This window comes from Capra hircus, chromosome 16, assembly GCF_001704415.2.
Source record: "Capra hircus breed San Clemente chromosome 16, ASM170441v1, whole genome shotgun sequence".
Classification (NCBI taxonomy): Eukaryota; Metazoa; Chordata; class Mammalia; order Artiodactyla; family Bovidae; genus Capra; species Capra hircus.
In genome coordinates, this window is record NC_030823.1 from 77,793,395 (window position 1) to 77,819,456 (window position 26,062).

Here is a 26,062-nt window from a genome sequence, read left to right on the forward strand (position 1 = left end):
CTGGAGTTCTAGAAGCCAGGCCTGGAGCGGTCACGGCCTGCTGCGTGGCCCTGGGTCACGGCCCCCAGGTCTGGTCTGGAACTGGATTCAGAACTGTCCGTGGCCCCACAGGCTGGGTCTAGAGACTCACAGGGCAGGCCTTCCACAGCCCCTGTTTACAGAAGTAAATCCCACTCCTCCATGTACCCATGAGACAGACTGCTCTAGGGGCCAAGGAGGTGGGGATCTGGGGGTGAGGCTGGGCAACCCTGATTCCCCACGGCGTCAGGTCCCTGCCTTGGGTGCTGTCTCTTTGCACAAGGAGGCTGGTCCCCGTGACAGGGTCTGGCCGCTGGCAGGGTCCCAGCAGGAGCCCCTAGGCAGTAAGAAGAACCAGTGCACAGAGCCCTGCCCCGGACAGGAGCAGTGGAGGCCCGGGGGCGGAGGCGCTTCCCTGCACCCCTCCCGGCACCTGCTGCCAGCCCGTCGTCTTTGGCTTTCTTCCCTCTTGTCCTCCGACGTCTCCTCTCTTTGCCCTCCCTCCCTCCCCGCACCCCCTCCACTGCCCCTTCTCTCCTCCCTGTCTCTCTGGTGGCAGGTGCACCTTGGTGCCCCCTGCCTTCCTGGGGGCCTGGCCCAGGACACCCAGGAGGCACCCGAGGGGAACCACCGGGCAGCCCCGCCCTCTGGTCCCCCACCCTCTGGCCTCCCAGGATGGGACGGCTGGGGGTGGGGGAGACGTGGGAAGTCCCAGCTCTCAGCACCCCCGGCATGTCTGAGCTGCAGTGTCTGTTTGTTTCCTTTATTAAAGTGTGTTTTTATCTTAGAAAAGCTGTAGGCCACTTATTTTACAGAAGGTCCCTCGATGTGGATCTGTCAAACGTGTCTCCATGACAGAGTCAAGTCCCGCAGGTCGGGCAGGGTGACCGCCGAAGCGGCGCTGTGTTTCCAGTGGGTCGTGTCAGAGGCACACGATGTGCATTCAGTTGGTGAGGTGGACTTTAATCTCTCTTTAAAAAAACACTATTTCCTTTCGATCGCGCTGGGTCTTTGTTGCTGCCTGTGGGCGCTCTAGTCACGGTGCTTCCCTCGTGGAGCCCGGGCTCTCGCTGCACGAGCCTCAGTAGCTGTAGTGCGCGGGCTCAGTGGTTGTGTCTCGAGGGCCCTGGAGCGTGCGGGCGTCAGGAGCTGTGCAGGGCTTAGTGGTTCCTCCTCAGCGTGTGGAATCTTCCCGGACCAGGGGTCGACCGGTGTCCCCTGCGTTGGCAAGTGGGTTCTTAGCCACTGTGCCACCAGGCAACTCCAGATTTGACCTCTTGCTTCAGGTGGTATCTGCTACTTTTCTCCACTGTGAGATTATTATTTTCCATTTTTAATTAAGAAGCAATTTGCGGGGAGATAATTTGAAACATCCTGTTCATCAAACTTCGGCCCACTGACTTAGCACCCACAGTGATTCTTGCTTGAGTCAGTTATTACCCCGTTTACTGTATCCCAGTTTTAGTTGGTATTCTGCTACAAGGAAGAGTTTTCCCTTCTTTTTCTTTCACACACTTACTTATTTGGTTACATCAGGATGGACATTCTCCTTCATCCAAGCGGGTTATAATCGCTTGGTGTCACTATTTATTTGATGTTCAGATTGTCTTAGGTTTGGCTGATTGGAGTCTTTGCAGGACTCCTTTCACCCTGCCGCCTGGGCCCCACACCTGGACTCCAGTCTTCTCCCTCCATCCCCTACGTCCTCCCTCCACGAGGTCACCACATCCGGTCCATTTGCCCCCCTGAACGTTTCTAGGACGCACTGACTGTCCAGCTGACAGTGAGTGACCCCGGCCCAGGCGTGCTGGTGCCCACCCCCCAGCCACCCCACCCCACGCCGCCTCCCACACCGAGGGACGCTCCTAGAGTCCAAGTTTGAGATCTTTTCCCGGCTTAACCGCGCAAGAGCCAGGCTGTGGGGCCAGGTCTCTCCGATGGCCCATGAGACGCCCCGCCCCAGGCCCCGCCCTTCCCGCCTGGCCCCGCCCCGGGCCCCGCCTCCAGCAGGCGCGCACGCGCAGTTCCTGCAGCGGCTTTCACTCCGCCCAGACCCGGCCAACCGCCCCCGCGTCCCAGGCCAGACCTCGCCCGTCTCAACCTGCGCGTGGGGGGCCTGCGGCCCGGCACCGGCCACTGCGCCGCACCGCTGCGGTGACCCACCGTCCCCTCCCGAAGGCCCGCGGCCGCTGTCTCCCGGCGTCTCGGGGCCCGGCCCGCCCGTCACCAGCACTCAGGGAACAAGACGGAGAGACCTCCAGATCTGGGGGCCGGGCAGGACCGGACGGCGGCGGAGGAGGAGGGAGGTTCCCGTGTCACCAACCCGAGGCCGGGGGCACGGCCCGCGCGGCCCGCGCCCGCTGAGCCCCGCGAGGCTGGCGGCGGGAGTGAGCCACGTGAGACTGGGCGTCATTCTGGAGGCGGTTCTTGAGTGGAGGAGCCAGGAGATGAGCTCAGAGATTAAGGAGAGTCTCTTGGAGGCTGGTGCGGGGCAGAGCGGGCAGGCGCCCGGGAGTGACAGGGAGTGACCTGGGCCCGGGAGTGACAGGGAGTGACCTGGGCCCGGGAGTGACAGGGAGTGACGTGGACACGGGAGTGACGGGGACCCGGGAGTGACGGGTGACGGAAAGTGATGGGGAGTGAGGGGGGCCCGGGAGTGACGGGGGCCCCGAGGGAGCGCAGAGGAAGGGCAGGTGGGGTGCCCATGGAGGACAGGCGGCGGGGCTGGTGTCCGGTCGTGGGCCACGATGAGCCGGGCAGTGGAGCGGGGCTGGCTCTGACACTTGACAGTGACTGTCCACACGGGGCGGGGCCTCCCTGAGGGCGACCTGGTGGGCACGGACGGGGTCTCATGACTGGCGATGGGAAAGTCGGACACCGACATTACGGACAGGAGCGAGACCACAGACCCAGATGTGACTTTTCACAGGCATCCATTTATTATAACACATCTCATCAGCACACATGATTCCAACAGAAAATATACTTACCAAAGTTGGTTTAAATATTGTGTAACAATCCAGAGTATAAATATATGTACATACAAAATTTTAAAAGACACTAAAAGGTTTCTGACCAGTGAAGTCCTGAGTTTAGAAAGCAGAAAGTGAGGATTAAACACTGAACATCAAGATTAAAAACTACCAGACTACTACCGTACGACATTCCTCCAGGAGGAACAGCCTTCAGGAGAGGCCCTGCCTGCACACCTGCTCTTCCTAAAACCTGACAGCACAGAGCCCCTTGGCAGAGCACTATGACAGATGCGTATGGACCCTCAGAGCAAATGCAACTCAAATGCCAGAAATAAAACACAAGAGCACGTTTTTCAAACTGCACCGTTTTAAAGCACCTGAAAACACATGGTTCATTAGCATTATAAATAAGAGCCAGTCACTGCGTGAGAATAAGTCTGCCCCTGGCACCGATTCCCACAGCCGTGCCGGGCACACACACAGCATGTCTGCACGTGTGGGGGACAAGGGGAAATCTGGTCACTCAAAATAATTCTTGCCCAACACCTGCTCGACCTCACGCATGCCAGGTCACTGGGTATCTCTTCAATTTACACACGTTTCGGTAGCTGAAATGTCAAACGATCTCCTTGAGGGACGAGCCCCAAAGTGCAATATTACCTCTATTATCTGATTGTAGATAAAGGTTTAAGTTCAGAGATATAATAAAGGTCTTAAATCTTCATCAAATCATGTACAAACTCCATGTGCCTTCATCAGACTAGAGTTATCAAGAGAAGACCTGGCCTCTGATTCCCCAACCCCATCCAACAGTTGAATTAATATTCAATCGGTTTGAAGTTACATTCACACAGCCCCTAACATGAAACCCCTGGCAGACAGAAGTGAGCTGGCATGGCAGCAAACCAGGTTATTAATATAAATTATACTATATTAGGAAGCTACTCATAATTTGCAAAGAAACAGGAAACTGTCCTGAACACACCATTCAGAATGGCAACCAGTTAATCTTCCAAGAAAAGGGCTGTCGATTCAACAAGGCAGGTTAAGCTGCCCTGGTTAGACTTACTTTGGCAGCTTCCCCATAAAACTCATCGTAGCTACTGTATTTACAAGGGAGTGAAGATACAGGCATGAAGGCGTCCACTTAGAGGAAATAACTTATCCGTCACCACAGCCCCCATAAGGACCAGTACACACAGGCTAGTGAGCCAGCCCGAGACCGCACACTCGCGTTAAAGACGACCATCGACACTTCCAGGCAACGGACAAGGACCACTCACTCGGTTTTGAATCCCAATTCCAGCCGATTGCCACAAAACTGACACGGTCAGTACCTGTCTTTCACCGTCTGCAGGGAATTGCGGCTGCACATCCAGGCATCTGAAACCAGCGTCCACACCCAACAGCAGGCTGCCCACAGAACGGCTGGCTCTGGAGCAGGCTTACTGCTCTCGGGCGGGAGGAGATCCCTCCCCGGCGCCCTCCCGGGTGGACAGCACAGCCTGCTCTGAGCCCCCCAGGGCCGGGCCCGGGAGCTCGTACACCCGCTTGGGCACTCCTCGGGTCCCCTGGGGGCCGGGCCTGTCCGACCTGGGCTGCTCTTGTTCTGCTGCTCTGGGACCCTGATCAAAAGCTTCCCAGGGCCCCCACAAAACAGGTCCTTCTTCAAATTCAAAGCCCAAGAGCAGTGAGGTGGCGCAGGACTCCAGCTCCCGGCGGCTGGCTTGGGCTCTGCTGTCCTCAGGGCACCCAGCCTGGTCGCCGTGGAGACCCCGGGCAGAGCTGCAGAGACGCTGCACACAGTCCTGGAGGAGGGCCACGTCCCCGCGGTGCCCTGTGCAAGGAGAGGGGAGAGGTGGTCACCTCGCTATCCCTCCCCAGGGGATGTGACCCGAGATGTCTACACCAAAGTGAGCCCTCGGGACACCTCCAGACAGCTCGAGGGCATCCAGTGCACCTGTCAGACAGCAGCTTGTTCCTCAGGATCTAGCAGTCTAGGCAGAGGAACTTTCAGGTGTTAAGTGGGAATTCAATCACACAAGTTCCTACAGGTCCTTAAGGCCAACAAGGGGCACTGATGAGGCCTCAGTGAGCGAATCACAGTAGAAATGAGAAGATGCCTGAGAGTCCTCAAACTGTCAAGTCCTGATTAACCACAAATTCCATGCGCACTACATACCTCTCAGCGCAGAAATAATAATTTGAATAGTTTGCTCTAAGCCACATTTTAACTTGAAGAATTCTTGGGCAAGATTGATCATCTTCTTCAAATCTTTATATTCAGAATTTTCTTCTTGTACTTGAGTTCTGAAGCTTTTCTGCATAAAAAAGTTCATAGTTTAAAAAATACATAATAGGTTACATGGAGGGAAGGCTCAGTCAAAATAATTTAATTGCCAGAATTTTACCTCCAAAATGACATTGAGTTTAATTTCAAGACCAAAATGTGATACGAACAATTACTATATTCAAAAGAAAAAAAAAGTTTTAAACAATTTAAAAATCAAAGTCCAATTTCCTATTTTATGAAAATGAAATAAAACAATAGTACCTACTGTTTACTACCCAATATCATAAAAGATTAATTTTTAAGAGCTCAACTTTATATCTCCTGCTTATTTTAACAGACATTTTCAAGCTATAGAAATTTTGATTCCATAGTTTGTATTTTTCCATTTACCTGTGACATGAGTAAGATAATCTGTCTAATTTGCCTGCATCTTATAACCTTTGTGCATACTGATCATTAAACATAATTTTTTAGCCTATGGTGATTATTCAAGCAAAAGCTGACAGCAGCAGAGAGAAACAGGCCTGACACATTAATATGCTCAGTTTCTGCGCGCGATTTCATCCATCACTAAGCCTAACAAGTTAGACACCAAGAGGAAGATGCCTGAGAGCTCCTGCGCCTGCTTCCAGTAAATGGGCAGAGAGGGGCCACCGGCGAGTGACAGAAACCAAAACAGCAGCACATCTGCGCCAGAGCCCAGTGAGAGGAAAACACACTCAGCAAAACGCAAGAGCAATAAGAGCTTCTCTTACCGTTTTCCATTCAGCGAAGAGGTTTCCGAGGGATTCGATCAGTCCCAGGGCATTAGCTTTCATCTGTTTGGTAACCTACCAAGAATGTTAAAATATTTTACTATACAAATAACTGTTTAGAAGTATAAAAACCCTGGCATTCTATGGGATCTGCCAGGGAGAGGAGTTTTCGTCCAGTGGTCACAAGGTTGGGGCTCAGTTACTGAGACTGCAAGTAAGCAGCCAGAGTGTCCAAGTTACAGAAGTGGGTTTCTTTCTAAATAAGTTGCACACTGGTCCCCCGTTAAATGTGGATACCTGAGTCTTCCTGGTGGCCCAGTGGCTAAGCGTCCACCTTGCAATACAGGGGACACCGGTTCAATCCCTGGTCCGAGAGGATCCCACATGCTGCAGAGTGACTGGGCTCGCGTGCCGCAACTGCTGAGCCCCGGCTCGAGCGCGGGGGAGCCACAGCTGCTGAAGCCCACTCACCTGGACCCTGCTCTGCAACCAGGAGGCCACGCGCTGCAACGAAGAGCAGCCCCCATTCTCCACAACCAGAGAAAGCCACGCAGCCACAAAGACCCAAAGTAAAAAATAAAACTGTATAAAAAAAGAAATCATAAAAACAAAACTAAAGAAGCACAGCTCCCATTCTCAAGCAGAAAAGCAGAGCCCTAATCAGAGGAGGAGGAAGAGAAGCGGAAAGTGGCCACTAGGGGCCACTGACACGCCGTCCTCTCGGCTTCATCCGCAGGCTGGATCTCTCTGGCAGCCACCACGGCCACGGCAGGACCCACAGTGCTAACCTCGAGAGGAGCTGCCGTGACTCAGGTGTAAAACTGGGAAAATCCCCAGGAGTGATAATGCCAACAGCCTTCTCAATAAAAAATGACCCAACTAAAATATATAAATTCATAAAGATCTCATTCACTGAGTTAAACTATCTTCAGAAACCAACTTTACCTACTGTCTGGTGCTACACAGGACATTCCTCCTTTTGTCTTACCTCATCTTGGGGACTCTGTCTTACGAGTTCATGCTCAAGCTCTTCTGCTTTTTCTGTCCCAGCATCGAGGAGACTCTTTACTCCCATCTCTACACCATCACAAACAGCACCCACAAAATCATCCTAGAAAAAGTTTTTAAGCATTAACTGGCAAACTCAATTTCTATATATCTTCTAAATTACCAAATAATTAAGTTAAATAGTCTGCTTATTTCAGGACTGTAGATAGGGAGGCCTGGCGTGCTGCGGTTCATGGGGTAGCAAAGAGTTGGACATGACTGAGCGACTGAACTGAACTGAACACATTCCTAGCTTATTGATTCAACTAAGGCTAGAATAAGAACTAACGGTATGTAAAGGAAAAAAAAACACCCAAGTCTGTACTTTTGTATCCTACGTACATTGCAGAGAGGGTCTGTCATCTTGGACACCATGTGGCTAGAACATACACCTTAATATAACGCTGTTGTTTTCAGTAGCATGAATAATTAAAGCAAACACACGTTTCCTAGACTCACACGCCCACGTCATTATGAACACACGCTCCGAGTTGGCTGGCTGAGCACCCGCCCTCCAGAGCAGACGGGTACCATCAAGCCCAAGACCCAGAAGACACGGCAGGATCCCGAGTCAACGGGCACGTTTATCCCCTCAGACTGTAACAGCTTCCATCTTCTGCTGAACTAGTAAGGCATGAGCAGCTCTGAAAAGTAAATGTTTCTCCTGCTTCACGGCCCGCTGACAGGAAACGCTGCTGCTCCGAGCCAAAGGCTGTTAGCACGAGTGAGTGCGGCCCACTACCTGCAGGCCCGCGGCCCCGTGAGCGCCGCTCTCCAGCAGATGCAGCCGGCCCCCAGTGAGAGCCACTGACCGCCCCACGCACGCGATGGCTTGGCGCACGGTTTGGATCACTTGCTTTTGAGCCTCTTTGACCATCGGTGAAATATCCGAAGAGCATCCCTGTAAGACAAAAATGGCCCAAGGTGTCAGGTACCTGAGATGACCAGGGGAGGGAAGGACAAGAAGTGGTTCTGCGCCCGCTCCTACAGCAGCTATGCTTCACGAGAGTCCGATCAGAGCCAGACAGTGTGCAGCCCAGTAGCCTCTGACAGTGAGGGCATGAGGAGGACACAGGCCGCCCCCAAACAGCTTCTGTACCAACAGACGAGCAGGCCGCAGCGAGCTGTGCAGGTTCCAGATCAATGAAGGAAAGTTACATGGCTCAAAATAGCCTCGAGTTAAAACTCCCCTCCAGGTCCTCCCCACCATTCTATGGAAAACAAAGAACTCTGTCACCCAAAGAAAAATAAATGGACATTAAGGTTGATACGCCCAGCTCCCAGCTGGTCCAGCCTCTGGCCGATCTCCAAAATTCCTCACCCCAGCCGTTTAAGAGATAACTACTCCAAACAACCTTGGAGAGGAACAGGCCTCCTTAAGACAGTGGCTTTCCACATATATGCCTGTATATACCTACTCTTTCCTTGGGTTAATGCAGCAGCTCACTAATCTGACTGCTGCCCCTTCTCGCCTCATTAAAGGTGATCTGTTCTCTAAAGTGCCGGTCTCATTCTTTTTCTGAATCTTGCCTTCTCTAACTCTATACCCTACAGTCAGTGCAGTAGAGTCCCTCCCAGTAGGCGCCTGACATGACAAAGTGTCCACTAGATGAGAGGACTGGGAAGGCCTGGGAGGCACCGGAGGATCTGGCCAACATCTAGAAGCTTCACTGTCTCTCGGGGTTTCCGCTTTGGCCCCTGGGATGTGCGGGCTTCTCTCGGTGGAGGTCTGGGCATCGGAAGATTCAGGGCCTCTGCTCCCACTTCCCCTCCTCCATCCTCACTGGGCACATGGCTGCTGGAATAAAAATGCAGGTCCCAGGGACCCTGGCCCTACATGTGATGACACTCTGGCCAAAGATGTGTGAATAGAAACGTCACATGACCATTTCCAGAAACCTCCTTGAATGAAGACCCCCAAGGCCCCGACCTTCTTTGTCCTCTCTCCCATCCCATGCACTGACCTCCCCTGGGGCCCTGCCATGGGATGGACACAGAGCCCAGGGCACTGACACAGGGTGGACACGGAGCTCAGGCCAGCCACAGGCTGCACGGAAGGAAGCGGGGCCCCAAGGCAGCCAAGCCCACCTCCAGATGTTATGAGCGGAAAGAAGCTTCTATCTTACATCTTCCTACAGTCAAACCTCATCTAAGGGAAGAGGCAACAGAAATACTCTCTGCCCTGGGTCGGATCAGCAGGCTTGTGACTAACTCACCGCCTTTGACCAGAGCGAGGCCCCGCCCCCTTTCCCAGCCCCGCTGCAGCCTGGGCGTCAGGAGCACTCTGGACTCAAGGCTATGGCCTATCAGTGGTGAACACTGGACACATCCTCCCTGGCCTTCCCTTCCTTATAGAGGAGACAAACCAGCGCGCACGTCTGGGGCTGCAGCGAAAACTAGAGGAGTTAATACTCATAAACCGCACAGCACTGCCACAGCCTGGCCCACAGAAACCCCCGGAAGCCCTGGTTCATTAAGTCAATTACTCAACACCCAGTCTCGTGATTTCACACAGAGGTCTGGGCCTGGGCGAGGCACAAACAGGAGGAAGTCAACAGACACTTGCTGAGCAGGAGTCCTAAGGGGACCTACGGCCCCGTTACCTGCAGAAACAGCTGCAAGCGGCTCCCCAGTGTCCTCACTTCCTGCCGCAGCTCGGCCAGCAGGGCCGCCCTGCCAGCCTCCAGGAGGACACCGCTCACCCAGGGTCCCGTCAGCACCGCAAGCTGCTCGAACGCGCTTGTCACCTGGACTGCGAGCAACTGGTTTGCTCGGTCAGCGAACACTTGGAAAGAAAAAAAAAGTGATGAGCAGAAACGACCTCCCAGTAAAAGAGCTCACAGACGCTCGCCACGCAAACACGAGCGTCAGACAATGCACGGCACAGGTGCCATGCCACGGAGGACGCGCAGGACACGGCGGTCCCCGCAGGCAGGTTGGTGCGGACGCTTACGGCTACACTGACTGTCCTCGTCCTGCTCTTCGTGGGCTCTGGACACGGCCAGTACCCCGTCGTGGATTCTGAGGAAATTGCTCATCAGGCTGTCTGCCACGGTGCCTTCTTCATCATCACTCTGTTCAAGAAGCTCTAACGACGAGCCGATCAACTCTTTGCAAATGCCGGGAAGGAAGGGTTCCGCTGAGTCCAGGTAAACAGGGCTGGAGTTCCCCACTAAGCCTGTGTCAACAGAAAAAGGCCATCCTAAGGCTCGTTTCCAGGGACAACGCTTGCAAACAAGCGCATCAGAGCAAGCAACTGCACAGCGCTGGGCACGCATTCCAAGCAGGCTGCTCCCATTTCAAGGCAGCCTCCTTTCTCCACGCCAAGGGGGAGACAGCCCCGCAGAGGGGCTCAGCCAGCTTCCCAACAGCACCCATCTGTCCACAGCGCAGCAGCTACGGAACCAGACAACAGGGAAACCACAGAGCCCGCGCAACCACTGACTTCAGGTAACACCTAAGGAAGTGTGAACTGGTGAAAACAATGGTAGCTGCATAAAGCAAAATAACAAACACAACAAACATAAGGAATAAACCACACGCTGGAAAAGCAGGCAGCCATAGAGCAAACAACGGAAGGAGGGTCCCGGCAGCTCCTCCTCACACCTCCTGCTCCAGGTGCCCTACAACCGGGGGAGGAGAAAGCCCATCGAGTTCCCACAGTCCGTCCGCCACACCGTAGGGAGACAGGCTCTCAGAACAACTTTCCAAGCACCGCCCAAGCCAGAGGCAGGCGGAAAGTGTGGAAGAGCCCATCGGCACCTCTGGAAGTAACAGCGCCCAGAGCGCAGCCCCCGAGGAGGGCCCTCATCTGATGCACACGGTTAGTTTTCTGGTCCAACCCACAGGCGACCAGAAACAGCAAACTACAGAAGAAAGTGAAATACAGCACTGGGTGGGGACTGCTGAGAGCAGCCGAAACAGGAGCTTGGTTTGGGAGGAGAAAACAGAAACGCGGCCAGGCCTTGAGCGCCGTCACTGCAGGGTGACGACGGTCAACTTCACGACAGTGACAGCGACCTCCCGCCACCTGCTTCATGAGACGTCTGTTTGAATGCATCAGGCCCAGCTGCAGCCCGTCACAGAGACCTGTGCGAGTCTAGGTTCAGAACACAGCCCCTCGGGTGAGAAGTTCAGACACGTGCTGACCCTCTACAGGCAGGAGTGCTGCCCCCACCAGCCCCAGCAGGCCTGGTCCTGCTCCCACCGCGCGACCAGCCAGGCGGGGCCACACTAAGCACACGGGTGGGCTTCCATCTCCCTCTCGGAAAACTGCAAGCGGGCAAAGACCTCTTGCATCTGAACTTCCCTTTACATCTTAATTTTAAAGGGCACTTAAAAATGACCCTTGAGTGCCTGAAACTAACGCAACGCTGTAAATCCGCTATTCTTCAATTTTAAAAAAGACCCCAGAAGAGATACGTTTAGTTATCTGAAAAGGTACGTTTATAAAACATCTTACTCTTAAGTAGTACAGGATAAGTAAGTTGCTACCACAGATACACAACCTTTTATTTTGCTGGTAAACAAAGTCTATGGCGTATTTTGCTTTGACTTACGTTAAACAAGAGTAGGATAATAAATGTCTTCCTAAAAGATAAGTTTATGATAAAAAAAACACTCTAGTGTCTCTATAGTCAAACGAAGTCGCCCAGTCGTGTCCGACTCTTTGCGACCCCATGGACTGCAGCCCACCAGGCTCCTCTGTCCAGGGGATTCTCCAGGCAAGAGCACTGGAGTGGATTGCCATTTCCTTCTCCAGCAGATCTTCCCAACCCAGGGATCGAACCCAGGTCTCCCTCATTGTAGACAGGCGCTTTACTGTCTGAGCCATGACTAATTACATCCCACTGATACCGTTACAGACCACTACATTACGTGCAATCTTTAAACTCAAGTTCACTAAGGTACAGGTAACACTCTTGAAACTGTCTGCATCTTGAGTGCACAGCTTTTTTACTCACGTGCACGCATGTAACTGCCACTGAGGGGGACGCACACCACCAGCCCGTCGCTCCTGACAGGCTCCCTTGTGACCCACTCCTCTATCCTGTCACTGCAGCTCAATTTTCCCTGTTTCTGAACTTTCCATAAACAGAATCATGTGGAATGTACTCTTTATTCTGTAGTTTCTTACACTTCATGTGGAGCTTCCCTTGTGGCTCAGCTGGTGAAGAATCTGCCTGCAATGCGGGAGACCTGGGTTGGATCCCCGGGTTGGGAAGATTCCCCTGGAGAAGGGAAAGGCTACCCACTCTGGTATTCCGGCCTGGAGAATTCCATGGACTGTACAGTCCATGGGGTTGCAGAGAGTCGGCCGCGACTGGGCGACTCGCGTTCACGCTTCTCGCAGAGCTTCTGGGCCCCCGGGCGGCGCTGCGAGGCAGTGGCTCTGCTGTCGCTATGTAGTAGTTTGCAGCTACCAAGCAGCCACTTTAACTGTTACAGGTACCTACGCATATAAAGTGTACCCCCCTCCTTATGAAAACTACTATTATAGTCAATATTGGCACTAAATAATTATTCAGTGGAATAAGTTCTCTAACTTCTTTTAAACCATTGAAACTGGAAGTAATTTTGTGACAGATGATACATGTGTGTTACATGAAATCCCGAAGGAAATGAGGGTGTGCTGTGCCGAGGACACCCCCTCCCTGTCCTGCGTCACCCCTTACGCCCCGGAGAAGCAGCGCTTTCAGGCCAAGGGAAGCTCTCCCGGAGACCTTGTTCACGAGCAAGCACGTGTGTGCAGCTCTCTTCCTCCTCCTCACACAAGTGACATCCTATAGCACACCATCTTCCACACTTGGCCTCTCTCTACTTGGAAGAAAACAGTATCCTCATACATCTGTGAACACACACACGTCTTCCCCATCTGACCCAGTCACTCAGTTAACACTTGGAAATACATCACAGAGCGCAGAGCTTCAGGAGCAGGAGGGCCCCCGGCGCGCCCTCCTGTTTACAGAGGCGGCGGGAGCTCCCAGGAGACGAGATGATTCGCACAGGACAGGAAACAGGACAGTGGCAGAGACAAGCCCTGTAGCTGCTCTCAGTAAATGGCAGAGGCCGACGGAAAAGGACCTGCACAGCCTGAAGAACGCAGGTCCCGGCCCGCGTGGGCCTCGACGTCGTGCAGACAGCCGGAAACCCTCCTGTTGTTCAGCAGACTCCTGCTCCTGCAACAACAGACCCCGCAGGTTAGCAGCCACATCCACACGCCACACGCAGTGACACCAGGACACGTGCTGCCAAACACCCTAAAGGAAACGGGCACCAGGAGCGCGCTTCCCACGGAGCCCTTCATCAAGGGCTAGGTGAGTCTGGTCCACCGAGTAAGGATTTGACTATCTCTAGGTAGCATTCGAACCCCCTACTTCACTGAGCAGAATGAGTATCTATAGAAAGCAGCTGAGCCTTGAACACAGGGGTCACACCCCCTGGGCACGGTCAAAAGCCCGCGTGTACCTTACAGTCAGCCCTGGTGTGTGAGGGTCCTCCACATCCGTGGGCCAACCAACCCCAGGCCTGTAGGGTTTCCTCTTGGAAACCCATGTTGTTCAAGGTCAACCGTCCCGTTAGTCTTGGGCTCTGGATACTGTGGTTGAAGGACATCAGTGAGCTTCTGGGCTCACTGGGCTTAAGGTCCATAGGAAGAGCGAGAAATCAGGCAAGTAACTACACTCGAGTGCCACGCTGTGAAAGTACTGGGGGGTGGGGGGCGGCCTGCAGAGACTCTGGGGAAGGACGCGGCCCCAGAGCCTGGAGGCCCGCCACCCCCAGAGCAGGGGTCAGCTGCACGGAGAGGCAGGCGGGTTGCGGGGAGAGAGGGAGGCTCACGGGGAGGTTGGGCCCAGGTGGATTCTGAGCTGCGGCTGAAGGTGATGAAGTTAAAAAGAATGTTACCCAGAAAGACACTGCTCTCTGCGACAGAGAGGCTGTGATACGTTCGCGGTTGGGAGCTCGGGCATCGCTCAGACCTGGGCTTGAGCACCAGCCCTTCCCTTAGCAGCTGGGGGGCTTTGGACAAGGTTCTCATCTCTCTAAATCCTCGGTGACTTCGTCCGTGAACTGGGGGTAAGGAGGGCCTTTGCTGCTCAGCAGACATTCGACACACGCTCCCCGGTGACTATGCTTCCGGTGGATGAACCGCCGTGACCTCCACATCCTGAAAGCCCCCCATCTCCTCCTCGAAGCCTTAGGCCGCAGGAGACGCCCATCCGGGAACCTCAGCCTCACCGCGTCCACACCAGCCCCACTCGGCTCCCCCGCCCGCCCCCTGGCCGCATCCTCGTCACCCATGCCCAGGCCCGCCGGGACGCGTGTGAAGCCCGCCCTCCCTCGGGTCCAGGCCAGGCCCTCATCACCGGCCCTGCCCCTGCTCTCCTCCCGCCGGCCCTGGAGGACAGGGAGCGCCGGGCCTTTCTCTGGCACCCCCAGACACGGCAGCCGCAGTCCTGCTTCCAACCACGCTGGGGGCTGGGCCCCGGGGCGAAGGCCCCTCCAGGGCACGTTCGCCTCTCTGTAGCCCGAGGGTCGGGGAGAGAGGGGCAGCCGTGCGTCTCGTCTGCCTCAGTTAATAAGCGGCACTTGTCACGCACAGAGGTCCTCGGTCCCCACGACAGAGTGCCAAGGTGCTCATCCTAACCTGACTGCGTCTCACACTCTGCAAACTACGATAAAATACCGCAGAATACGCCAGGCTTCTGAGAAAGGGGAATTTAAAGTAATAAACACTGCTTGTTTTTATAGGAAATTTGATTTATGCTAGTCTAAGCTGCTCTTAAAACTTCTATGGTAAAATACCGAGGACTTTTCCTTCATTTACTAACTGGAATGTAAGCAACCTAATGCCCTCACGGCTGTAATCTGATCACTGACACTCAGGCTTCCCCCCAACAGATCCCCGCCGTGAGAGCAGACAGTTCTTGTGGACAGGGAATGAGGCACGTCTACACCCAGAGTGAGAGAGCCAGCAGCGCCCGCAGCCTCACCTCCTCCTGGAAAAGGAAGAAACAGGAACATGGGTGATGTCGGGTTCCCACTCATCTTCAGGCCCACAAAAGACATCTTCACCCCGGCTACTGCCACGGCTCTAAGGAAATAAACACAGAGTTTCCAGCAACAAAGGGGGAAGGTTTAAACACTTCGCTGCATTTATCAAAGTAAAAATGCACAGAAGTGGATGCTGTTTCAGTGAGATCTGAAGATTAATGGGTTCAAATGAGTCAAATTAAAAATGCCTGCACAACAAAATGAAACCCTGGAGATGTCAACACAGCCGGGGGGAAACGTATACGACAAGTCTAAAATAAAGGTTATTTTTCTTAAAATCAAGGTTTATTATCAAAATATGTTAAGAAAGCTTACAGATGTTAGCTCACTACTCACACTTCACTTGCCAAAAAATTCAGAGAATGTGAACACACCCTTTACCAACAAGCAAACAAATCCTCAGTCACTAATTATGAAAATGTAAGTTAAACCAGGGACACTGAGAAATGGCAATATTCCTGGCAAGCGATTTGTCAGTGAGAAAAACAGAATAAGAAGTTTCTATTTTTTGATACAGTGTCAGAAAATGGAAGACAAGGAAATAAAATGTTAGAAACCAACATACGCAGAGCTGTGACTTTTCAAGCAGCAAAGAACCGAAGCCCCGGAGGGCACAGCAGTGGGCTGGGAACACGAGGTCCCCAGCACCGGCGAGGACCCCGCCCGCTGCAGACTGCTGCACGTCCGTCACACCCTTCTCCCCTTCAACTCACGCGTAAAATTTAAAGATCGCACTACTGTACGTGAACAGATTTAGTACTATACTTCCCCATACAGCTATGACAGTGAAAGTGTTAGTCACTACGTCGTGTCTGGTTCTTTTTGAGACCCCATGGACTGTAGCCCACCAGGCTCCTCTGTCCATGGAACTTTCCAGCCAAGAATACTAGAGAGGGTTTCCTTTTCTAGGGGATCTTCCCAACCCAGGGGTCAAACCCAGGTCTCCTGAATTGTAGGCAGATTCTTTATCGTCTTAGCTACCAGGGAAGCACGTCTCACATAGCTATAAATATATTAAAACCCCAAAAATCCCTTCTACAGGTAAAAGTAAATATACACAATTGTTAATACTGGTTGGTTTGGCTACTGTGGATGGCTTTTTATTAATATTTGTCAAATTTTCCTTAATGAGAACATGTCACTTTTGTATTTTTCATTTCAAAAGTTTATAGAGATTTTGATGATACTACAAACCTCATAAAGTTCCTTCATTGCCGCAAGCTTAGACTCAAACTTTTCCAGACTCCAGACGGTTGAGACCCCGAGCTGCAGGTTACGGACCCGAATACAAGCGTCAGAGCTGCTTCCTTTATCTGACACCACATGTCTGAGAGAGAAACCAAAGGAAAAAATGCTTCTCCTAAAATACACATAGCAAATACACCTAACCGAGAGATTCTGGAAACGGAACAGCTCCCGTAAAACTCAGTCCACCGATTGAGTCTCTCCAGAGTTAAGTACTTCTGTCATAGTTATAATCAGGTCTAGGGTATACTATATACTAAAATAACTTCTGAATAGTAACTTTTTAAATTAAAAATTCAATATTGCACATTTCTTTTAAAACGTGGAATACTAATGAATTCTCAACTCAAAAGAAAATTAGTAAATTCCTAAACCAGCTAAAATTACTGTTTATAAACTATTTTAAAAAGCCTTATTCACTCCAGAATGACCTCTGAAAGGGGAGTCTGGAAGTGCCCCTCAGGGATTCTGATACCTGCTCACTCCTAGATGGGCATGTAGAGTACTAAAGAAACCCAACAACAACAAAAAAATCACATAAAGGGCAACTAGTTTAAAGGAAAGAATGAGTTTACTAATAAGATAACTGCTCACCTGCCAAAAACATAATTCCTGTTTAGCCTGCTGCTGATGGCGTTGGCTTCCTGAATCATGACAGACAGTTTCATGGAGCTCCAACTGGGCTGCGCTGGCAGGAGGCAAGGGAGAAGGTTGAGAACAGGGGCGTGAGCGCCGACACACCCCCGGGCACACCCTCTGAAAACCCAGCGTTAACTGTGCATCACAAACGGGAAGGGCGCTAACTCAGGGACTTTCCTACAGCCCTCACAGCGAAATAAGACATTCTTCACCCAAAATGAGGTCTTTCACCTAGGAGGCAGAGAAGGAAAGTAGAGTTCACAGAGACAGGAAATGCCAAAGATGCTGCTTTTCCTCCTAATATTTCTAAAGATCTTCTCTTTTTCCTAAGGTCTAAGTTAAAGCATTAGATGAAGGATACTACAGCTTTAACTTACACAGAAACACAATCCTTTTATATTTTGCCTAAAATTTTAAAGGTATATAGATAGATATAGACAGAGATAGAAATACATCCGGAAATTTAAACAATTTTAATCCACAATTCCATGTTCCTAATTCGGATTTAAGATTTTACCAGAGACACTTTCTATGTTGTTCAGTCAAACTTATAACCAGCATTCCCATTAAAAGCATTTTTTTGAAAGAATAAAATTCATTATTCAGGTGAATTAAAAAAAAAAATCAGTATTCGTGGCAAGGCACTATTTTAGGACCTAAGAGCAACAAAAAGAGGAATTCACAAAATGTTCTTGTCTCTTGCAAGAGGCATAAGGAGCAGCCCTGCAGAGTAATTCGACAGAAACGCTGTGGGGAGGGTCGGGCACAGCTACCAGGTGTCCCTGCTGAGACAGGGCCTGGCCCATGCCCTGCGGGAACCCACTGTGCGGCAGCCTGGGGGCCGCCACAGGCCCAGACCCGAGGCCCTCCAGGAACACCCGGTGGCTGCTCCCAGCCACAAGTCACAGGGGGCGGAGCGAGCAGCAGACGGAAGAGAACCGAGAGGCACGCCTACCCAACTCGAGGGGCGGGCTGCGTTTGTGCAAACAACGCAAACAAACGCATCTTAAAAATCATGACAGAACCCAGGAAAGGTGAGCATGGACTAGATCCTCGTGAGTATAAGAAACTAATGTGAATATTTTAGTTGCGATAACAATATCAGAGTTAAGCTTCAGAGAGTGACAGAGAAAAGAGGCCTTATCTCACTTGGAGACACATAGGGGCGTATTTGCAGATCAAGTGATAGGTTGTTTGGGTTTTTGCTTCAGAACACTCCAAGGAGGCAGCGGCCGAGCAGGGGCTGGAACAAAACTGAACTTGTGTGGGGAACTGTTGAAGATGGCGAAAAGTACGTAAGGGTTTACTGAAGCAATCTCTGGGCTTTCACAGTTAATATTTGAGATTTTCTGTAGTTAAAATAAATTTACATTGAAAACATGCTGTGTTCTACATACGCATGTAGAAATGTACAAAAAAATAACTTCCAAGTAAGAAAGAAAGTGATGTGTGCAATGATTACATACAACTTAGATAATTCTTATAAAATAAGAATTCAGAATTAGATTAAGACATTTAAAAAACATGATACACGTGAAAATAATACTTGGAATTCTGTTTACTGTTTGGTCATGTAACTAAATATTCTAAAAATAATAGCTCATACAAATTTATCTAGATCCAGAGAAGTCCGTTAACATGTAGAATTGAACATTCTGAATATACAAGGATAACTACCATCTTAGTAACTATATGAAATAGCGCACGTTTAGAATGCCTGCTAAGGCCATCCTACACTCACCTGCGAAGGCTTTATCCCTGTGGCTCTGATTCTGCTGCAGAATCTGCACTTCCTGAGCAATCCTTTGCTTCTCTGTTTCTAGAGCTTCCAGAATTTTCGCGTGCCGAATCCTGTGGTCTTCTAAAGCCTGGGTGACATTCATTCACGTGGAGCCACACACGAGAGCATGCGGAGAGAGGAATTATGAACCAGACTGATAACGGCAGCACACGACATAATTCTCATTCCACAAGACGCGTTTTATTAAGCAGGAAAGGCTTTTAAAAAACGACTTATACAGTATCTTTAGAAAACAATTTTTTTCCCTCCACAAAATCAGGAGGAATTTCCGATGACATAAACTTTTTCTTCCCACTGATAGGAGTATAAAAATCTTCAGGGAAAAAACTAATCAAAAAAGCCCACACGCAAGAACACCTGCTGACTAAATTAAACGGTTAAATGAAAACAGTACCGAGGAAGCTCGTTCGACACTAAGAAGCTACCTAATAGCCCACCAGTAACTGTTCACGAGATGTGACCTGCTCTTAAGCTCTCCGAGGCGGTTCACTGGCCACTCGGGCTCTAGATCTAATACCCGTCTTCTCACCAAGCTCTAGTAGGGGTGTTTTCAGGGTACTGACAGGATCTTCTCTAACCCACCTCCACTATAAACTCAGAAAGGAAACAAACAAAGCTGTTGCTTGAGAGTCAAACTTGAAGGCACAAGAAGTCGAAGCGGAGATGAGAGCAGGGGCTCTCCCTCCAGGATCAGCGGTGCCTGCTCTGGGGCCGCGCACGAGGGACTCAGGGCCTCCTCGGAGCTCTGGCCCGGCAGTGCTGGAGGCGCCGGGATCTCACATCCCCCGGGTGAGGCTAGGCCCCTGGTCCAGCACCTGGAGAGCACCGCCCAGACGCTGCCTCCGCCCTCAGGGAGACGAGGAACGCTGGGGCCCCAGAGCCTGCCCGCTGCTCCTCCCGCCCTGGCACCGGGATGCGCCCGGCACAGCAGCGAGCCGCGCCCTCCGCCCTGTGCCGTAGCGCCCCTCGGCATCGCGTGACGGTGTGACAACGGGGGAGGACGGACACTTCGGCCAGGGAGACCCCGCGCACCCTCAGACCTAGAGCTGGCCATCGCCCTCAACAGGACCTAAGTTCTTTAAAACAAAATCCAGTGACTTCCCTGGCGGTCCAGGGGTTAGCAATCCGCAGGCCAGTGCAGGGGACATGGGTTCCATCCCGGGTCCGGGAGGACCCTACGTGCTGCGGGGCAGCTGGGCCCGACACCACCACCGCTGAGCCTGCGCTCTGCAGCGAGGAGCCCGCACTACGCACCCAGAGATTAGCCCCTCTCGCTGCAGTGGAGACGCAGCACAGCCAGAAATAAACAAATGGATAAATTTTTTTAAAATCCAGCCTCCCCTCCAGACAGTCACACTAGCCACATGATGAGGTCACCTGCTTCGCCGCCAGGGCCTCCATTTCCAGCCGCTTCCTGTTGACGTGAATTTCCTGCTCAAAGCGCTGCTTCGCCTTCTCCAGTTCCTCAATCTTGTGATTCGCCTTTTCGTTATTTATTTCCTGGATCTTCTTCCTTTGAGATTCTTCTTTCTTTAAGCAACAATAGTAAAAAGTAAATAGGGCAAAACTACAGAGCAATTCTTCAAAAACAACATCAGTTGGCAAAGAGTCTGCCTGCAATGCAGGAGACCAGGGTTCAATCCCCAGGTCGGGAAGGGCCCCTGGAGAAGGAAATGGAAACCCACTCCAGTATTCTTGCCTGGGGAATTCCACGGACAGAGGAGCCTGGTGGACTAAAGTCCATGGGGTCACAAAGAGTCAGACATGACTGAGCGACTAACACACAAATAGGGCAAAAATACAGAACAATCCTTGAAAAACAACATCAAAAAAGCACAAAAGTTCCACTGTAAAAAACCAATGCACAAGAAACTGACTCAGGGATGGAAAAGGGGCCCTGGAACGTCCCCACCTCATCTAGGTTGACTGACCGACTGAAAAGAACACACCACTCGCCCACCCTCCTGAGCACTGGCCCCTGGACGGTGCAGGAAACCTGATGTCCAGCAGACAGGAGAGCCGAGGCCCGAGGATGGGATGGAGCCCCTTGGAATCTCCTCTTCCCCGAAAGCGGCGTTTCCCCGGGACGCCCCGGGCCCAGCTAGAACCCTAAGTTTCCCCAGGACGCCCCGGGCCCAGCTAGAATCCTGAGTTTCCCCGGGACGCCCTGACGGGGAAGGAAAACGGCTCGGCCTCCTACCAGCTCTGCCTCCAGCACTTTGATCTTGCTCTCATACGCAGCTTTCTGAGAGGAGAGCTCTTGCTGGGCCATTTCTTTCACGATCTGGATCCCTTGCATCATCTCCTCCTTGGCTCTCACCTCAGCCTCCTTTATTTCTGCCTCAAGCCTGCAAGGCAGCGAACAGTCACAGCGTGGGCCGGCAAGCCTTCACACCAGAGGAGCTCTCAACTGTATTGAGACGTTTGCAGTTAAACCAAAGTTCAAACCTCAGAACTTAAATTTCTGACTTTCTGTCAAAAGCGTTCCTAAATTTTTATCAGCTTGAAAACTGTTTATGCAAAATATAAAGGAGAAAATACAAAAGGATGAACATTCACTTATTTCTGAGCCGCTCCGCTCTACACACACGCGTACTCACTGTAACCTCTGGGCCATCAGCAAATCGTTTTTGGCCGACTCGAAGTCTTCTGGGCCCTTGCTCACAGGATTCTCTCTGCTGGGTGGCTGCTCCCCTTTCTGGACTTCCATTGGATGATTAAATCTAAAATAATGATCGCCACCAAGAATCACCCGATCACCCTAAGGCACACAAAAAATTGACCACTGGAGGTGAATCCAAACCAGAAATCACCGTGGGACAGATGATCACACTCAACAATTCAATACAGTCTAGTGTCACCAATGATAAACATAGAATCACAGCAGCTAACGTGTGAAGTGCCTGAGAGAGTCAATTCCTAGGCAGGCTGGTAAGAAGTCCAGGCTCCCTGAGGAGGAGAAAGAGGTCTGGGGCCCCCCTTTTGAGTCTGTGTGAGAAGCTTCCTCTGTCCCTTTTTCACTTTAATAAAACTCTGCTTCACAAAAGCTCTTGAGTGATCAAGCCTGGTCCCTGGTCCTAAAACTAAACCTTCTTTGGAGATCACGAATTCGACATCATTCACCGTAAGCTACCACACCGTCCATATGCCAAGAACTAGGGCAGACACGCTGCATACATGCCTATTATTAACCCAACTCTAGGAATGAGGACGCCAATAGAGCAGAGGCCGACAGTCGCGGTGCTGAGCGCCGGCTGAGCTCAGTCTGCAGACACTGCCCTAAGGAGGGGGCACAAGCTGATGCTCCCAGCAGCCCTCTCTCCACCCGCCCTGAGAGGCAGGACACACACACACCAAGTGACCATCGGCCTTGCTTCACCTGCAACAGAATGTTCAAGCCTGTTCCCCTAATGTCATCGTTAAAGTGCCTGGGGAGGGTAACACAGTCACCTAGGCTTAAAAACGTCTCAAAGGTCAAACAGCAGCTGGCAGGGCTGAGGCCTGACCAAAGCCCAGCTCTGCCCGGGACATGTACCGGTGCTGCGGCTGGGCAGCTCCCGAGGGCTGGTCTCTGCACAAAGGCAGGCGGCTTGTGAAACGCCAGGAGAGAGAAGTTGAGAGCCAGAGAGTCCCCCCCTCGCTCTGAACCGGGCTCAGCAAAACCGAATCCCTTGCCCAAAGCAGAAGAGCTTCTTGCGTCTCAGCAGCAGCTAACTTACATGGTGCAACACCGTCGGCTCCGAAATCAGTTTTCCATTTACGTATGTCTTCGCTTCCCCCGCCGGGATGATACTCACTGTCCCATCGGAATTGGTGATGGTGCTGTGAAGACAGGGAGCCCATGGTTACGGTGATGGACAGACTGACGAGGAAGGAAAAGCGGGCCACATAATGCTCCTTGGGGTGTTCCTTCGGTGCCAAGGTTACTATCAATTTATGACAATAGTAACGTAGAAGAATCCCCTTATTTTCCTTCCTTAGATTTTGAAGCTTTGCTGAAAAAAGCCTGGCTTCTCTAACAACTCTATCCAGCAGAGGTGGTAAAGTTTTTCATTGTATGTATTATGATTAACACTACTTAAAAAATACTAACCCCTCTCCTCCCAAAATGAAAAATGAATACACAAACATTAAAGGAAAATACATTAAAATACTTACAAGTACTGACCCGTGTACTCTAACCAAGGGCCAGGCGGGTCGGGGACCTCCTGGCCCCTGCTGGACTCTTCGCTCCTTGGGGGCATGTTCTGTATCTTTGCCACGAGTGTAAATACTGCACTTATTTGTTACAGAAAACAGCCGAGAGAAGACCGAGAGGAGCTGGAGATCACGGACCCAAACCACACCACGTACAGACATCGCGGAGCTCAGATGACTAAGACCATGCAGTATTAGTGAGAAAACCCCTCTGTATCATTAGAAACTTTTCGTGTGAACACCACGTTAAAAATAAAAAAGCCACATCTTATTTAAGACATGGTACTGGTAGAATTGGTTATTCACAGGGAAAATAAATGAATTTAGATCCCTACTTCACACCAAACAAAAAAATTCCAGACTACTTAAGGACTTAAACGGGAAAGCAAAATTTCAAAACATTTAAAAGATAATTTAGGAGACTATCTCTATAACCTCAATACAGAAAGGGTTTTTTTTTAACAAGACACAGAAACTGACAACCATAAAGGAAAAGATTCACTTTCGTGATAGACTAGGAACTTTGATCCATTGAAAGGTACCGCGAGAGAGAGAAAAGATGAGTCACACACTGGAAAAGCTATTCACAACGCATGAAACTCACGAAAACTTGCCAACCAGACACAGAAAGATCCGCTACAAATTATGAAGGAAAAAACAAACAATACAATCGAAAAATGGACAAGAGACAGGGAGGAGCTACAAGCGAGCACAAACGAGCTACAAACGAGCAAGCGAAAGCGGCCAAAGTACATGAGGATTACCAGCCAAGGAAAGGCAAACAAACGCCCACCAAGACGCCGGACTGCGCCCACCAACAGTGCTAAGTGCTGGCAAGGATCTGAGGGTAACAGGAACTCTGAGTGCCAACTGCGGCAGAGCTGACAGTCATTCTGGAAGGCGACCGGAAATCACCTCATGAAGGAGAATGCGCGCACACCCGCCGGCTGCTCCCTCCCCTCCTGGACGCACACTTAGGGCTGCTTCCCAAACTTGGGAGTTACCGTGACACGGAAACTGCAAAGTCGCCACGCTCACACAGCACGCGGGCCAATCAGAAGGGGGGCCCAGGCGCCAGGCTGCCCCGAGGGCCGTCTCGCCTATCGACACTTACTCCAGGGACGCTCTACCCGTTTGTCGCAGGAGACGTGTCACAAGCACTCACAGCAGTGCTGTGGGAGTGGAAAGTGAGAAACCGCCAGCCATCTACCAACAAAACAGTCCGGTAACTCCGCACCGCGTGAGACTTCGCAGCCGGGAAAACGCAAGTGCGTCCACAGAGATGGATCAGGAAGACGCACACGGAGCTAACGCAGTGCACGCGAGCCATCACCCCAGGAGCACACGCAGCATCGCTCCACGCACAGGAGCAGAGGCGTGAATTCATCGTCCAACCAAAAATCCGGCCGTAAATGATGGGTACAAGTGTCATGCCTAAGACTGTAACTCCAAGAAATGACCCCTTGGCCACATCACACGCACAAATCAGAAACGCAGCAACACTCCTCACAGGAGAGCAGCGGGCCCACCGTCCACATGGGGCGCCCTGACCGCTGGCAGTCCTGGCTAGCAGGGCCCCCTCAGCGGCCGTCCTGGCTAGCAGGGCCCTCTCAGCGGCCGTCCTGGCTAGCAGGGCCCCCTCAGCAGTGGTCCTGGCTAGCAGGGCCCCCTCAGCAGTGGTCCTGGCTAGCAGGGCCCCCTCAGCAGTGGTCCTGGCTAGCAGGGCCCTCTCAGAGTCACACCAGGGCCTCAGCGTGAATGGAGATGCGTGAGGAGGGAGCTGCAGGTGGGCAGGATCTGAGGGACGCACCAGTGGTCGTCGGCGATCAGCACCCCTGACAGCTGGATATCGTGGCTGGAGCCGGGTCCGCACTTTCCGACTGTGGTTGTCCCCTCTTTAATCATGTATGACAGGATCTCTGACAGCTGAGGGTCTTCGCTGAGATTGACCAGGTTTGGCAAATGGTCGTCCATTCGAAAGGCAATTCCTGCTTTCTAGGAGAAGTCAGGAAAATAGTTAACCTTGATCAGGAGGATGAGACTGTTAAACCCACCTAAAATGAAAAGCCTGCGTTAAATGTGAAAGTCACAGGACATGTGACTTGGTAATTAACAGCCTCTTAGACCCTCTCCTCGCGATGGCCCTGGAAGTGTGGCCGACATACTTCTTAGAAGCTTTGCAGGGTGAGGCTGACCCTGCGTCCCTCACCAGCCTCGGCCCACTCAGGGCTCAGCCTGGTGTCTCCATGCGCCTGTCCTCACCCGCAACCAACCAGCGGGTCGGGTCCTGTGACCGCGTCTCTGCGGCCACCACCGGGTCCCCTCACCGTGACAATAACCTCCTGATTGCACGATGCAGGGCACACCTTTCAGGCACCATTCCCCACTTCCCTGTCTACACACACCTCAGGAAAACCCTCTTGAGCCTGTCAGCTTCCCTCCTTTCCGGCCCCTGCACCCAGCCCCCCAACACCAGCCAGCCCACCCACCACCTGCCCTGACTCTCGTCACCTCCTCCCGTAACCCCAGCCATAGCTTCAAGATGGGTGCCTTTCCCGGCCTTCGTCTTTCCTCCCTTGAACCCTCTCTCACACCCTCACCAAGAGAACCTGTCCAGACCCAGGCTGACGGTCCCTCTCCTTCCACCTAAAGCCCGCCGTGGCCCTCCCACCGACCCTCACTGCACCGTGGCCCAGCTGTGGCCCCCTCTCCAGTCTGAGCCGTCCCTGCAGCCACACATCTGTCCCTAATTCTCAGGGTGTCAGGCTGCATCACACCTGTGCGCTTCTAAGCACGGTATTTCTCTGCTTAGACGTTTGACTTTGGAAACCAACAAGCTCCTGCTCATTGTACAAGATTTTGCTTAGCTGTCCCTTTCTGTTCAAAGTCCTCCCAGTGACCGCCCTCATCACGGAGAATTACTGCCGCTCCCCTGCCACTGCATCAGGGCGACTCACAGGGCACAGCCGGGGCCACCGCCGTGTACCCACCAGATGGCACGTGCGTGGTTCAACGCTCCAATCACACGGCACTTCAG

General features: G+C 52.0%; 1 protein-coding gene across 2 annotated transcripts in view; it reads right to left on the minus strand.

Moving 5' to 3' along the window:
• The window catches only part of KIF14 (kinesin family member 14), a 42,480-nt gene continuing 19,352 nt past the window's right edge, over positions 2,935-26,062 (minus strand). For both annotated transcript variants that reach the window (XM_018060822.1, XM_018060821.1), the window contains exons 14-30: positions 24,836-25,020; positions 22,548-22,650; positions 21,429-21,589; positions 21,029-21,176; positions 20,206-20,358; positions 18,769-18,895; positions 16,983-17,076; positions 16,338-16,470; positions 15,083-15,183; positions 13,173-13,267; positions 10,042-10,266; positions 9,692-9,873; positions 7,831-7,989; positions 7,030-7,152; positions 6,042-6,116; positions 5,176-5,314; positions 2,935-4,830 (exon numbers count right to left, since the gene is read on the minus strand). In XM_018060822.1, coding sequence (XP_017916311.1) covers positions 4,439-4,830; positions 5,176-5,314; positions 6,042-6,116; positions 7,030-7,152; positions 7,831-7,989; positions 9,692-9,873; positions 10,042-10,266; positions 13,173-13,267; positions 15,083-15,183; positions 16,338-16,470; positions 16,983-17,076; positions 18,769-18,895; positions 20,206-20,358; positions 21,029-21,176; positions 21,429-21,589; positions 22,548-22,650; positions 24,836-25,020 — 2,595 coding nt within the window. In that variant the 3' untranslated portion in view covers positions 2,935-4,438. The remainder of the gene's footprint in view (positions 4,831-5,175; positions 5,315-6,041; positions 6,117-7,029; positions 7,153-7,830; positions 7,990-9,691; positions 9,874-10,041; positions 10,267-13,172; positions 13,268-15,082; positions 15,184-16,337; positions 16,471-16,982; positions 17,077-18,768; positions 18,896-20,205; positions 20,359-21,028; positions 21,177-21,428; positions 21,590-22,547; positions 22,651-24,835; positions 25,021-26,062) is intronic.